This window comes from Cyprinodon variegatus, unplaced genomic scaffold (genome assembly GCF_000732505.1).
Source record: "Cyprinodon variegatus isolate N-32 unplaced genomic scaffold, C_variegatus-1.0 Scaffold1571, whole genome shotgun sequence".
NCBI lineage: Eukaryota > Metazoa > Chordata > Actinopteri > Cyprinodontiformes > Cyprinodontidae > Cyprinodon > Cyprinodon variegatus.
Genome location: NW_015152024.1, coordinates 82,566 through 98,299, shown reverse-complemented (window position 1 = coordinate 98,299; position 15,734 = coordinate 82,566). Strand labels below are relative to the sequence as shown.

The following is a 15,734-nucleotide window of genomic DNA, read 5'->3' as shown; positions in this document are numbered from 1 at the left end:
TTTCTTTAAAAAACTGAACCGCTCCGCTTCCCTCCCACCAGCCTGGTGCTCCAAATGTTCCCCACAGGACTGAGTGACAAACCAACCTTATTCCATTCTTTCCCTGGCTCTTTCGTTAAGCCAAGGTAGCAGGATGAGGGCAGGTCGTTGTTTAGCACGTCATACCAGTCTGTTCTGTTGTTCACCCCACAGCATTTAAACTGCACACAGAAGCAAAGAGAGGAGAATAAAGACAATCTGCAAAAGCAGTTCAGTAGCAGCAGGCTGGTTGTAACTGCAGCTGCTTGGTGTCAGTGATATACTAAGAAACAGAAGTATTCAGAGGGATTCAACCCAGTTTTCATGCATACTGTTTTCTGCACATTGTCCCATGAATTTTGCAGTTCAGGATCTGAGGCATATTTCTTCATCCCATCCTTTAGATTAGACTTGGCATATAACTCCACCTAAAAAAAGACAAAGAGATGAACAATTACTGCTTCAAATAATAATTATATTTATTTGTTTTTTCTAGGCTACAGAAACAACAGCTCAATGCATTTTTGGCAATAATTGGTGGTTTTGAATAAGCCTCACTATCCAAACTGCCAACATTCCAATTGTTTAACAGCTGCTGTAACAGAACATTGGACTTGCAAATGTCAAGGACTCTACATCTCTGCAATAAGACCTCCTCTAGGGGAACCGGATCATATTCCTTTATTTTCTCTGCTCAGAGTAAAAGGCTCTTTATCAGGGGCGGCCTGCACTGTGAGAAGATGGTCACAGAACCTGAAGTAGATGTGTTGAGGCTGCAGACTGGGATGCACTGTAGAGGACATCAATGCAATGACTGACTATTGATTGTGTCAATAAAACCCTACCCACTAGAACTGTGAGATGCCCAATAAGAAACCCGTGATTACTGGTGATCTGAAGGAACTGCTAAACAAGAAAAAAAAAAACCTTGAGGAAAGAAAAGTAGGAATTATAAATGCAGAAAAAGAGAAGCAATTTAAAATCAAGATAAAAGGATGAAAGAAGGCATATAGGAAGAACCTGGAGAACAAGCTCAGCGGAACAATGTCAGAGATATTTTGGTCAGGGATGAAGAGAACAACAGGCTTCAAGTTTCTAACCAGTTAGATATGAATAGTTGTTCCTGTCAGGAAGTACTTTCCAGCCAAGCAGTGTAGCGAGACATCATGTGCTCATTAAAAAACAACGCTTTGAATACACCCTGAGCAACTCTCCCTCAAGTCAGTGAAGACTCCATATTGAAGAATGTGGGGACCGTTACCTACAGAGTCCCTCAGACACATTTTCCCCCCCAGCATTTTATTGTCATAACAGTGTCACAAGTACAGAGCAACCAAATGAACTCTCTGTATTTAACCCATCCCCTTGGGGAGTAGTGGGTTGCCTTTGTGGGGCACCCAGGAAGCAGTGTGGGGGTTAAGGGTCTTGCTCAGGGACCCAGAGTGGCAGTCTTTGGGAATGGGGCTTGATGTCAGAACCTTAGGACTCCAAGCACAGTCCCCTAACCACTAGACCACCACTCCCCACAGCAGGCATTAGCATGAAGGGTCTTGCCTAAGGATCCAGAATGGCAGCTAATTTCCCCTGGGATACGAACCCAGGCTTCCAGTTTGCTGGATAGGTGACTTACCACCTAAGCCTTTTCTTGGCTCTTTCAAAGATTCCTACTATTTCAAAGATCCCTTGTCACTATGCTAACGACACAGTCACTGCTTTGGCTACCATATTTCTGAGTGATTGGGGTAGGCAGGTCGTGAACACAGACAGTCCACTGTTGGGCTCCCAAAGGATCAGACCTTGGTCCAACTCTGTCCATTCTTTACATCCTCCCCATTAGATCATTGGATTTTATTTAATTGCTTCACTGAGGACCCACAGCTTTACATTAACTTGAGTGTCCAGTTCCCCCAAGCCCCATCAGTCTCAGTATCCACTCTGTTAAAACACAATTTCTGTTTTAATTCACTTCTATATTTTTGCCAATAAGTCTCCGTCAAGCAGATAATAAGATGACACCAGATGTTTTGGAGGAAACCTACACCTAAGGTCTATGGACATAATACCTAACCCTAAATTAATACCTTTGGTGTATCCTTTCCCCTGAGGGTCAACCCTAATCCTAACATTGGTGGATGAGAATGCTAAATCTGAGGTAAGTGGATTTAATACAACTTTGTTCAATTGCTGTTGGAACCAACCCCCTTTTGGAGACCGACCGCAACATTAACCCCTTCTCAAGGGTACAGAAAACCTCGCCTATTCAGCCAGGCCGACAATTCCCTTTATAGACCCCCAGTCCAGAGACCAAGACAGGTATGGGGCATTGCAGGCTAACAAAGAAGCCAAACGACCGCCATTCCAAAGGGGTGTTGCAGTTTGTCCGTTTCAGTTTGGATGTTTTCTAAACAAAAACAAGACATTGTTGAGCTGCTGTATAAAGCAACTCAACACTATTTCTGACATTTGAATGGAAAAAGCTTCGTGGATGGGAAGCAAAAGGTCTTCAAACTTGGAAACAAAGTCCAGTGTTTTTTTTTTTTTACTTTTTTGGATTACTGGACTTTATTCCTACATGGAGGGTAAAACAGGTTAAACCAAGTAGGTACGATGCACCAAGCCCAACCTTTTAGGTGTTTTTATGTGGCTCTATATCCACAAAATATATTGTATTTTTTTTCTCTTCCTCTTTGTTAATGCAGATTAGAGACTGAATGGAAGGCTGAGATCTCACCTGGTCGTGTAGATAGTATAAAACCAGCACCATGGTGACCTCTGTCAGGACCAGAATCAACAGGATTACAAAGAACTGCAAAACAGAAAAGAGCAGCTGAATAATGACATGCAACATTCAAAGGTTGGAATTTAATAACAAATCCATATTTAGTTCTTTTTAAATGTTCTTTGAAAGCATATCACATATTGCTCTTACGGTGCACAAAAGACAGCGCTGCTCCTTCAGAGCTCCAAGGCAACCCAGAAATCCTGTCACCATAGTGATGCCACCGGCAACCAGCAGCAGATTGGCGGCTGAGAGCGAAGGAAAGGACGACGAAAGATAGTAAAACTCTGCCTGTGTGAAGGACAGCCAGACCCCGACGCCGAACAAGCCACATCCTCCCAGCTTTAAAGGAAATGTAACATCAGAACACGATTAAAACCGCTGAAAGGAAATCTGACCGACCGAATGATTTTAGCTACAGGATATCATCAATATTATTATATTATTATAACATCAATGCTTTAGCAAGAAAGTTTGAACATAAAATAAAACCAGCAGTTTGTGACTGGTAAAAATACTAACCCAGAAGACAAGATTGAAGACAAACATCAAGTATTTAACGCAGCAAAAGCACCTCTGAGACGCAGACATCCTGCAAGAAATCAGAGAAAAAATTTTTATTTAAAGAGTTTTTCACTGCACTTTGTCCTTTTCAGGACCCATTTTAGTGCCCTTTTAGGGCTAATTTTAACCTTTTATCAGGTACTCAGTGAAAGGTCAATGTAATAATAAGAAATGGCCACTTGTCCTAAAATGTTGAGAAAATAACAAAAGGGCTTCTGTAAGAAATTCATGAAAAGCAGAGCGTGGAAGAATTTTTTATTTTTTATTTTGTAACCTTAGAGATTTAATGCTGAAACAGGCAATCACATTTTTTACTTTTTTAACCTAGCTTATTAACTTTATAAATATATATATTTATTAACTTATTAACTTCCATAATTGGCTTTTTACCTTTTTTCTTGTCTTGTAATATTTTTTCAACTTAGTGGGTAATATATCATTCAAGGGCTAATTGGTCACATGCCAAAATAAATAGTACAGCATCTTTGCTGAATGGCTGACTGGATATAGATATTGTCCTTCTAGACCTCACTGAGGGAAGGGGGGTGGGGGCTCCATTTGTTAGGGGGACGCAAGTGATCAAAAACAGTAGCTTGCCCTATAAAGGGGATGTTTATTTCCTCACTATGGTTATTTTTGAACACCTATAAAATAGCCAGAATCAATGTAACTACAGTAATTATTGTCCTTTCAATCCGTCATTAGGCTAAATTTGAGGGTCTGAAAATCCTTTGGAATGAAGTTAAGAAAAAGAAAAATCTTCACATGTCTGGAAACCTCTCCTAAGATTCAATTCAGATTATTTCTCTAGCACCAGTTCCCAACAGGTCATCTCAAGACACTTTCCAGTTCACCAGATCATCCAGTCAGATTGGTTCAAAGTTTTCTATCTAAGGAAAACCAGTTGATTGCATCGACTTATTGACTAGAAGGCAATCCATCACACCAATCATGCTTGCAGCGACAGTGGAGAGGAAAAACTCCCTTTGAACAGGAAGAAACCTCCAGCAGAACCAGGCTCAGTGTGACAGATGAAGTAATTAATTACAAAATAAAGCATTGGAGCCTCTTAAGCTCAAACGTTTATATAACAGAAACCAATCAGACATAAATATGACCATTGACAGGTCAGGTGATTAACTAATTCTCTCCTTATCCCTGAACCTGTTAATGGGTGGGATTTATCAGACAGCAGGTGGAGGAGATGCACAAGTAATTATTTACCAGTCAAGACTGGCCAATGTGGCTGAATTTAACACACAACCTGCTGTAGCTATAACTACTAAAGTGGTTAATGTGTGTTCTGATAGAAAGGTGGCAGAAAACATAATGCATTACAGGCTGTATTAGGGGTTTTCTAGCAGATTGAATCAGGTCATTGTCTGAAAACATCCTCTCCTCTTAGAGCAGCAGTTGACACTTATTTGCAGCTATTTGCATTTCTCCACTGACTTTACAGCAATCTCCTACTAAGTGCACCACGTAGCAAGAGTGAAGGGGAAAGCTTTTTAACAGAAGCACACCTCCAGCAGAAACCTCAGCTCAGTACATAAGGCAGAAGTACTTTCCATGTTAAATAAATAGTACAGAGATAAAGACAGCCAAACAGGTAAGATCCAAGTCGGTTTTAAGATTAAAAAAGTCTATAAGAAAAAAAAAGAGTACTTATAGACTTAGTCACAGCTACGGATCAGCAATCTACCTTTTCTGTGAAAGAGGGGGGTCTTATTTTGAGAAGGTTCATCTGGATCAAAATATTCTAAACTAAAGCTGGGTTTGACAGTGAAATCGTCTGATTACTCAGGGTGAAGTAATTGAAGTATTGAAAATGGATTTATTCTAATGGAGTTAATTTCCTGTTACTGGTTCTAAGTACAGCCAGGTCTGCTTCTGGAACCAGACAATCGGTGCAGCTGCTGCTGTTATGGATGCATTTCACAGTTCTGATGTAGGAGAGCTGAGCCAGAAAGCACAGACGCTGATGCATTGGTTGGTCTCAGTTCCTACCATCACCTACAGCCATAACATCTGGACCATAATACAAAGAATGAGAACCTGGATACAGGCAGCTAGAATAATCTTCCGCTGCAGGGTGGCCAGGCATTCCATTGGAAATAGGGTGAGGAACTCAGCCACTGGGAGGTGCTTGGAGTCGAGTTGCTGCTTCTCCACATTGAAAGGGGTCAGCGGAGGTGATTTGGGCATCTGTTCTCTTCCCATAGGAGGGAAACTCACCCCAGAAGGAGGTCCAGGGATCAGCCTGTGACATGCTGGGGGGCTATGCCTCTTGGCTGGCTTTGGGACGAACCAAACCGTCCCAGACCAAATCCAAGAAAAGCTGGAGAGGGAAGTCTCTGCTGGAGATACTTCTACTGTATGACCGAGTTACAGATAAGTGGAAGAGGAGTACATTTCTTTTTTTTTTTTTGGTGCAAGTACAGAGACCTTCTTCCTTGAAAGACTGAACGGGTTTAAGTCCAAGTCCGTTGATCTTTGCTTCACACCCTAACTCCTAAAAAAAAAATAGAGCCATCCATAGAGCTATTACTGCTTAGAGCTGGCTGGGGGAACGGATGTCTCAAAGTGACTGTAATAGAGTCATTGCTCCAAAAATGGATTATTCTTGTTCTCCTTCAGTGGGAAAAATCAAAATCTAGATCAGTCATTTTTTCTTAAAATAAGTCCATTTTTACTTGGATTGAGGAGGTAAAACAGACATTTTGCCAATGGAACAAGACAATTTACACTTAAAATAAGAAAACACAATTGCATTGTCTTATTTCAAGAGCATACTATCTAACTATCTTATCTTAAGAGTAAAAATACTCATTAGATTGACAAACTTTCTCATTAAGGGTAAATACACGTTATTTAAGAAATGTTTACCTATTTCTAGATTGTTTTCCCATTGTTCATAATTCAAGAAAATTATTTTGTCACACTTGACTTTTTTCCTGTACAACAGACTATTTTTTAGGTCAAGAGGGGCACTTCTAGAAAACAAAAAATTTTTTTTAGAAATGGTTTGAGTTTAAAAGGCATATAAACCCTAAACAGGACCTCTTCGTTTTGTCCAGGACTTGGAGAACATGCAGCAATCATTGTTGTCCAGATGCCACAGAAAACCTATGTTTTGGCAGCAAAAGGGGGACCAACACACCTTTAGGCAGGAGGTCAAAACCAAGCCTGATCTGCAAAGACTGCAAACATTCTGGGTAACAATACAGTTTATACAGACTGTTTAAGGTAGGCACCAAACTATCCCGTTATAAGAGTATCTATTATATCTAAACTTATTTCAAATTCGGAGATGTCTTGTGTTTGAATAAAACAAAAAAAAAATCTGTTTTCCTTTTTGATTATATCATAATCTGACTGCATGTTTTAGGTAAGAAATGATTTTCCCAATCCCATTCAACATCTCCATGGCCTTTGAACAAAGAATAAAAAGAAGAACTGAATATGTGGAGATGTGTTTGTGCTCATGAGCAGGTTTACACTGGAAGTCTAATCTGAATTGTCCTTCTAGCCACCCTACACAGGAAGTCTAACTGCTGACAGGAAGGAAGCTCCCTCCCCAGCTCAGTAGGCCTAATTATACTGCCAAAGGCATTTCCCATGTCTTCTATGACTTACAGCATCTTCTCTGGAACGCAGATTATTTCTCCCGCAAAGCAGAATCCTTCATTAAAGAGTTATTTGCTTGCAGGGGTTGGGAAGCCTGAGTAACGTGCTGTAAATGTAGTGTGGCCAATGAAATTATTCTTTACTCTAAATGTGGGTCATAGACAGGAAAATCCAAAATGGCTTCGATAAAAAAGTACCAATGAATCATGGCGCTTTCCCTGCACAAAATAAAAGGAGAGTTGGTTTAAGTACAACTAAACCATCATAATACAAATGAAAACCAAAAAAAAAAAAACTGTTTTAATCATTTATTTTTCTTATAAATACAGCGAAAGGGCCTTGGTACATCTTAAGGTATTGGTAAACCTGACCTGATTTTTCATAATTCATCACTTTATTTAAGAAGTCTGTAATTGTAAATCCTTTTTTGTCCTTTATTATTTGTTACTCCACATAAATGTAATATTCTCCAACAGCTTTCTGCTTTCACTTGATTGGTAGACATAAGCCATGTATGTAACGTAGTCTGTAGATCCCTGTTTATTCTGCTTTGGGGCAGGGTCTGTGTTAAATCTAGTCTCACTATAACCACAGCTGTTCTGTTTCTTTTAAATGTCTTTCAGAGAACAACCAGCTTTCATAAATAATGGGAAACCCAGCAGCAAAGTCAGGGTAAAGTTAGGGTCAGGGTAAAGGTTCTGGTTCAGTTTAAAGAAGGTTCTAAAACAGCCTCAGAAGCTCTGAGTATCTCCTAGAACTTTGTTCAACCCATCATGGGAACACGGAAAGTGGACAGACCTCCTGCAGACCTACCAAGAGATGGACCTCCAACTAGAGAGAGAGGCTGGAAAAGGTGAGAATTATTAAGGGGGGCAGCCAAGAGGACCATGATGACTCTAGAGGAGCTGTAGAAAATCATAGCTTAGGTGGAACAATCGGCTGAGATCAGTTTTAGTCAAGTTCTTTGTAAATCAGATGGTTGTGGAAAGATGGAAAAACAAAACAGAGGTTAAAAGAACTCCTGTTTGGATCACAATCATTCATTGGCATAAGCAACAGCTGCAAATCAATATATCAATTTAATTCGCCTTCACAATTACAAGTTTCTGTGGATCTTTCATGTACAAATATTAATAAAATGCACAGAAATATGTGGTTATAACACTTCAAAAGGTGCAAATACTTCTACAATCATTGTTATTATCATGGGAACAGAAAAAATAAGAAACATGCAACCTATGACCCTGTAAAGGAAATTAGTCATGCGATTTAAAATGTGACGAACATGGTAGACCAGTGAAGATGATATATGGACATTACCATCTGGTTTAAGAGACACTGCAATGAGCTCAGAGATTTGCTGCAGGCTTAACACCCCCCACTTATCAGTGTGATGAAGTATGTGTGCAATGACCCCACAGCCACCTCCACTGGACCACCAGGTGAGAGTCTGTGGGGCAGGGCTGCCCACAGAACATTCAACGTTTGAGTCGATCAGGAATCAGGTTCACAAATACAGGAAACTAAAAGGAAGCAGTTGTAATTTAGCATGTGATGAAATTATAAGGCATCATTCAAAATGGACTGTTTGGAACCAGCTGATTAACGAAAAAGGAGTTTCTGTTCATGTTTGTCTTCATCTCTGAAGTAAAATCTGGAATTCCACTTTACCTGAAGTTGACTTTTACTTCTTTTGTTTCTCTTCACTCTCTTCTTAAAGCCAAACTCCCTTTGTTAGCTTGACAAAAGTCCCAGAGTCTCTCTCTGAACCGGCCAGACGCCTCAGTCAGCTTTTCCTGCTTCTCCTTTTCTGCCTTCTGGATAAACTAAGCCTGTCTGGTTTTATAAGTTAACCTGTTTTTCTACAGAATTGGAACTTAAACATAATTTCAGTCGTAACGGCTTTGATGAAATTTAAAAGCCTTTCCTCTCACAGTTTTCTGCCTTTGTCTTTCCCTGCCTCTTTCCTTTACTCTCTCTCTCTCCTCAATGTTTTCCAGATGCGTGTGCTCTGTTGCCCTTCCCGTTCAGGATCCCTCCCCCTTCAGTTTTTTGACCCTGCTGATTCCTCCTGCAGCAAAAGTTCTTAGCATGACTTATAAATCCAATTTTTCACCTCTTTGTTGAACTAATCTGAGTTAAGTTTCCTGTTTCCTCCATTTCAGTGATACAACCCAACACAGTGCAGAAGTTCAAGAACATTCTGACTCAACGGAACTCGAAGACTGGCCCACTTCCCGACCAAACAGTGGACCTGGTCCCATTTCTGCAGATCATTCTCATTGTATAGTGGCTTTGTTTTACAATCTTAGGTTTTCAACAACAAAATTGTAAAACTTTACTTTTGCCTGAACTTTTTTTAAAATCACAATTTCAATTCAGTTTATTTATATAGCGCCAATTCACAACACATGTCATCTCAAGGCACTTTAATTATAGTTCTGTTGAAGGTCCTTAAATCATTTAAATATATCAGCCAATGAGAAGAAGAAACTCATCACCAATGTTACCAGTTTGATGTTCAGAAGGTGTAAGTCTGTCCCACTAAAATGGGGAAGACTAATGTTTTCATGAGCAGTTTATCTAATTAGCATAAGATTTGACAAATGAAATGGGAGCATACAGACAGAGGGAATCATTCTTAACAGAGAAGGCTTTGGATTGTCTTTGATCTAGAACACTGTTATCTCGATATTGCTGGAGCCAGTGATGTCTTCTGATTCACAAACATTGTGTGTGATGTAACGATGTAATCACGTGGCATGGTTTGACTGTGCAGATCTATAAAAAGCTTCTTTTAACTCTTATTTGGGGCAGACTACCAGACGAAGTAAGCTCAGTGACACCATTGTAAACTGAGCCATTTCTCTGGTCTGAGTAAGATAAATTATATATGCCATTGTGTTTCCTGGTCATTTAATAAATATGCATGAAAAAGTGTTATCTAAAGTGTTGGTTCCAAATTATCTCTTTCCTGGAAATAATCTGGAAGAGAAATATTTAAATGAACTTTCCAGGGGGACCACTGTCTCTGTAGCAATCCACAAATCAGGCCTGCATGGTAAACTGACCAGATGAAAGTCACTCTGCAATAAAAGGATAATAATGCCCCATCTGGAATCTATTGAATTATCACTTCTGAAGGACTTTCAGACTCCGAGGAACAGAAAAAGAAAAGTTCTCGGATCGGATCAGGCAAAGATCATACTCTTTGGTGTATACGCCTGGCATTATATTTGGAGGAAATTATGCACCGCACCTCACCAGGGCAACACCATTCCCAAAGTAAAGCACATTGGTGGCAGCATCATGCTGTGTGGACATATTTCTGCAACAGGAACTGTAAGACTAGTCAACTAAGCAAGATGAAAACCTGCTCCAGAGTTCTCTGGAGCAATTATGAAAACTAGGAAAGAAAAAAACATTGTTATCTGCTGAAATAAAAATAACATTAAGATACAACACAATCTGAATAGAAAGTGCTTAGTTTTCATTTGTCTGTCATGATCTTAGCACTAATGACTAGCTTAATGGTTCATTCCATTCACCTGCCCATCTCCGCCCAGTTTCCCATTACTGTTCATCTTATCCACCTGCTTTTGCCTCTATTTAAGCTGATTGCCCCCATTAGTCAGTGGCAGATTTTTCCAGCCTTTGGTGAGAGTTCTCTAGCGCCCCCTGTGTGTTGTTCTGATTGCCTGATCCTGTCTTGTTCTTCCCTTTGGACCTCTGAGCCTGCTTGTTCCCATTCTGAACTGTTTGCCTGACCTGTCTTTGGACTTCTGCTGGTTTCTGCCTGCTTTCAACCCTTTCAGCCTCTTTTGAACCCGTAAGCCAAGCCACCATTTTTAAACTTGATCTCCGAAATGCCTACCACCTGGTCCGTATTCGGTAGGGGGATGAGTGGAAAACTGCTTTCAAGACTCACATTGGTCATTTTGAATATCTGGTTATGCCTTTTGGTCGTTCTAATGCCCCTGCAGTTTTTCAGGCCCTCGTTAATGATGTCCTGAGGGACTTTCTAAACGTCTTTGTTTTTGTCTACATTGACGACATCCTGATCTTTTCCATTCTGAACTGTTTGCCTGACCTGTCTTTGGACTTATGCTGGTTTCTGCCTGCTTTCGACCCTTTCAGCCTCTTTTGAACCCGTAAGCCCGAGGATCTCTCTCCTATCCTCGACTAGGATTTCCTTACAGTATATCTTTGGATCTTGTGGCCTGGACTCCTGTTTACCTAATTGACACAAGCTTTGGCTTCACCTTCTAGAAACTCCTGCCTTCCCTTGTCTGCTTGCATCTGTTGGTCAGACAGCTCAGCAGTCTTCTTGGCTTTGACTCGTGGAACTCTCTAAGCAGCATCTGCCACATACTGTGGAAAATCATCTGGCTGGATTCCTCTCCTTCTTCTAGGTACGGACGTAACTTAAAAGCCAGATTAGTGACGCACACGCACGTAATTGTCTTCCGTCAGATTTATGTGGTCACTAACTAAAGTTTTCCCCTCTACAGAGATTCTGCTCTTTTTCCATCCTAGCTGCTGAGTCGCATATTCAAAATTTTGTCAAGACACTCTTTTGTAAAGTCGTCAGTCTGTCTGCCTGAAATTCTGGGTCCACAGTTCTGGAACTGCCTTCAGACTCCTGGACATGTGACCCTTCCTGTTCTGATCTTTTTGCCTGACCTGGCTTTGGCCTCCTGCTGGTTCTCCTTTCAACCACAGCATCTGGGACACTGTGGGCGGCGCCCGCTGTATCGTGTTGGCAGCCAACCGGCCGGATCCTACCTTGTTCTCTGCCTATGCACTGAAATGTTAAATCAGGTTAGTGACTCATGCTTTTATAATCATCCTCACTAACCTGTGTTTCTCTCCTGTAGAGGTTTCTGCCCTAGACACGCTAGCCACTGCAGATCTGCCTGTATTTAATAAAAGCTTTTTCAAGTATTCCACTGTGTGTCTGGGTCCTACTTTCTGAACCATGACACCGCTAAATTGAACCCTTCTATTAGGGGAGGAAGACTCTGTTAAAGTAATCCTAAAGGTCATTAAAAAGTAGTCAGAGAAGTCAGGGTTGTGAAAAAATGCCATGTGTTGAAAGTATGAAGATGAGAATGTGTGGGACTATGCACATTTTGAACAAAGCCAATAGCATTTAAGATAGCATTAAAGGCTGGATTTAAGCTATCACCTTCAATGTCATCATGGATGTTAAAATCCCCCACTATGATGACCCTGTCAGTATCAAACACATAATCAGATAGGAAGTCTCAAAACTGATCTAAAAATTCAGAGTAATGACCTAGTGGACAACACAACGTTTGCAATTTGGATAGAGAGTAAAGAGCTGACTTTGCAATTGGCTGGCAAAGATTATGTCATACGAGTGGGTGTGCACCACTTATGGGCCGGGGGGAGTTGAACATTGAATTTTCCCATTCAAATGAGATTACAGAACTTGAATTTTTGGTATTAAACTGATATTTTCAAATCATAGAAAAAAAAGCTGTCCTACAGGGGAACACCGTTTTTTTTTTTTTTTTTTATTGGGCCCTTGATTTTACGTTATTCCATCATGTTCTACTCACCCACATTAGTTTAGTGTCATTTGGAGCCGTTCTGAAGATATTCCGTTAGGTTATGTCCAAGTAACGTCTTCGTATGGGCAACGAGTTGAGGGGACAAACTAAACTGTTCATTATTTATCATTTATGGTACGCCAGCATTCATAACATGTAGGCCAATCACTGTCACCCAGACATCCACTGGTATATTTTTTAATATTTATATTTTTTAAAACAAACGGAGTGTGTATGACATCATCCGTGCGCCACGAACTGGAGTTGTGATAAGCAGCCCGGGCTATGCTACCATACAGTTCTGGGATCCATGAGTCAGTAGCCAGACACGCTCAGAGGGAGACAGGCAGGCTCAGTGGTAGAGAGGAACATAGACAAGACCTGGTACCAGGGTAACTGCCGAACTTTAAACTTTACTCCACCTTGGAGCCAAGATTACAGGAATTTAAACGGACTGACTATACCATTGTAGAGGGTGCTTTAGCATGTGATTTGGTTCCCAAGGGGGCATTTTAGCATATGTTTGGGTTTCCAAATGAGCACTTTAGCATGTTTTTTCTACAATTACCGCCCAAGCTCCCCTGCATGTCACTGTTTAAGAGACCGAACCACAGGACCCCTATGCCCTTTCATTAGCTCATTAGACACAGGCGTGATCTATATAGAGAAGTAGCCTGTCTTTGGATGTCTGGATGGTTTGATAAATTGGAAATATATTTTGCATACCCCATTTTGGGGTTTTGGGGCACATGTACATTTTTAGTATAAATCTCATGCAATTTTAAGAAATGATATTCCAAGATCTTAAACCACATAAAGTCATCATTAACATGATGGCTCTATGAGACTTTAATTAGAAATCATGTTCTGTTCTGGAAAATGTGATCAAAGTTTTATTTGTTATTATGCTAGAATGCCTGCTTTGGCCATTGCCTTTTCTCTGGCTTTTACCTTGTTCCCTCCCTCCTGGATTTGACAGCGGGTGTAGACAGTTTCACAAACAACAATCTCCTTAACTATTTTAGGTGGCGGGGGTGTTTCTTTATTTACACAGAGCCGAAAAGGTTACAGGAATTTATAAAAACCTGTCAATTTATAAATCTCTACTTTAATATTCCGTTGTTTTTCATGTGTTCTGTGTCTAATATCAGCTTAATGGGGTAAAAACTTTAGGTTGAACCAAAAGGAAAAAAACAAAACAAATGTGTTAGAGGGCAGAAAGCTTTTCCACGTCCCTGTAGACCCTGTGTCCCCTACAATCATTTTCTTAATGCACAGACTCTGGCTGAACGAGGGCAGCCTTGGTTTCAAGCTAGACTAAACAGGTTAATGTAATGAGAGCCTTACAATTTGGAAATGGAGGCCATCATGACTGTCACTTCTATTTCTGTCTTTGCCATCCTTTGGATCACTGCCCACTTGTTTCTGAAGGCTGGATAAGTATATCTGATTTCTTATAAGACTGGAGTCAGTTGTGTTTGGCCTAATCAAGGAGTGCAGTTGAACTTTTTTATTTCTCTTCTAATTCTAGACATAGATCCTGAAAATAAACATCCTTCAGCTCAACTTTTAATTTTCATAGAGCTTCAGCTTAAAAATGATTCCTAACCAGATCCGTTTTGTAAAATTTTGACGGTTAGAAAGTGGTTCACTTTACTCACTGTCATAAGGGCTGATTAGAATTAGAAAGCTGTAGTTCTTTTCCGATCAAATTTAGTCTGGTTCCCTGTTTGTTTCAGTAATGAGAAGCCAGGTTTTTTAATGGTACCAAAGGGGCAATAAATAGATCATGACTGAGGCTACTTGCAATGTTACCAGCTTCCCACAAACACATGCAGACATGGAAGGGGAATGCCAGCAATCTGACTTCATCCTTAAGAGAAACAGTGATGAAACAGTAACCTGAGACACTGCTGGCTTTGTTTACACTGCTGCCCTACATGCACTCTGTGTGAGTAGCTGCTTTATAAAGTCTCTACTGCCAAATTAAACTTTATCACAATGTTAATGTGGCAGAATACAATGTAAAAACCCCTCTCTCTCCATTTTAAATGTCTCACAATTTCAGGCTAATGGGAAATATTTGTTGATGACAATTTGTTGTTTTGTGGAGAATATTTTAAATTCAAACATACTTTTTAAGTTTGACATTTTTGTGAAATAATCTATAAAAAGTACAACTGAGCCGTGAGTTTATAAAACAAGCTTGTAACAACAAAAAAATTCCTCCATTACATTAAAAAATAATTTTACTAAAATCCCAATAAATTAATAAATGACAAAACCTTTTAAATAGCTAATTAATGTCTGAAACCAGACAGTTATACTGTAAATGCTCTGTGACTTTCTGTATTTCTGTTTGTCTTTATTTTTATTGATCTGTTTAGAGCTTAAGTTTCAGCTTGAGTGTAGCACATTTCTTATGTTTGTAAATGATCCTACAGTATGAAGATGAGACCTTCTTCGTAGGTCCCAGTGAGGGAAATAAATGGTGTCCATTTCACCCTACGTATCTGGACAGCTTGTACTGCTGTTCCTTTATCTTGATTGTGCGTTGGAGGAGTAATTGCCAGCCTTGTGTTGGAGATGTGATTGCTTTGCTTCATGGCCCACGACTCAAAGTAAGTTAATGTCTACTTCTGTAGCGCTCAACCAGGAGGAGTTAATTTAGCAGGCATTGATTGTATGCAAAATTGCAGGGCTTAATTTGATAGAACTTTCAACCATCCTAGACTTTGAACCATCCTGTCTGCATGATTTGGTTCTAGATGATGTGTGTCATGAATATATGCTTTATAAGTAATGCCAAATTAATTGAGTCATTTTAAAGGGATATTTACCTTACTTTTCATTCAGACCAGAGGAATTGTGGATGAAGCTAACTTGCTATTGTTAGCCGATGTACTAAAATAGTAGAAAGATGTACTAAATTTGAGAAGCTGGAGTGACAAAATTTCCAAATTACTCCAATGTAACAAGGGGAGGAATGAACCACACAGTGTTCTAATTGATATATTGATATATACATAGATGATATATACATACACACACACATATATATATATATATATATATATATATTAATATATATATTAATTTATGTTCTAATTGATACGCCTATAAAAAGTGCAGTTTTTATAAGCATTAATAATATTTAGATATCTGAAATT

General features: G+C 39.8%; 1 protein-coding gene across 1 annotated transcript in view; it reads right to left on the bottom strand.

Moving 5' to 3' along the window:
• The window catches only part of LOC107103948 (tetraspanin-4-like), a 17,956-nt gene extending 8,964 nt beyond the window's left edge, over positions 1-8,992 (bottom strand). The window contains exons 1-6 of the mRNA XM_015403816.1: positions 8,660-8,992; positions 3,320-3,389; positions 2,948-3,139; positions 2,750-2,824; positions 351-446; positions 87-200 (exon numbers count right to left, since the gene is read on the bottom strand). Of these exons, the coding sequence (XP_015259302.1) occupies positions 87-200; positions 351-446; positions 2,750-2,824; positions 2,948-3,139; positions 3,320-3,388 (546 nt within the window). The 5' untranslated portion in view covers position 3,389; positions 8,660-8,992. The remainder of the gene's footprint in view (positions 1-86; positions 201-350; positions 447-2,749; positions 2,825-2,947; positions 3,140-3,319; positions 3,390-8,659) is intronic.
• Between the last annotated feature and the right edge of the window lie 6,742 nt (positions 8,993-15,734).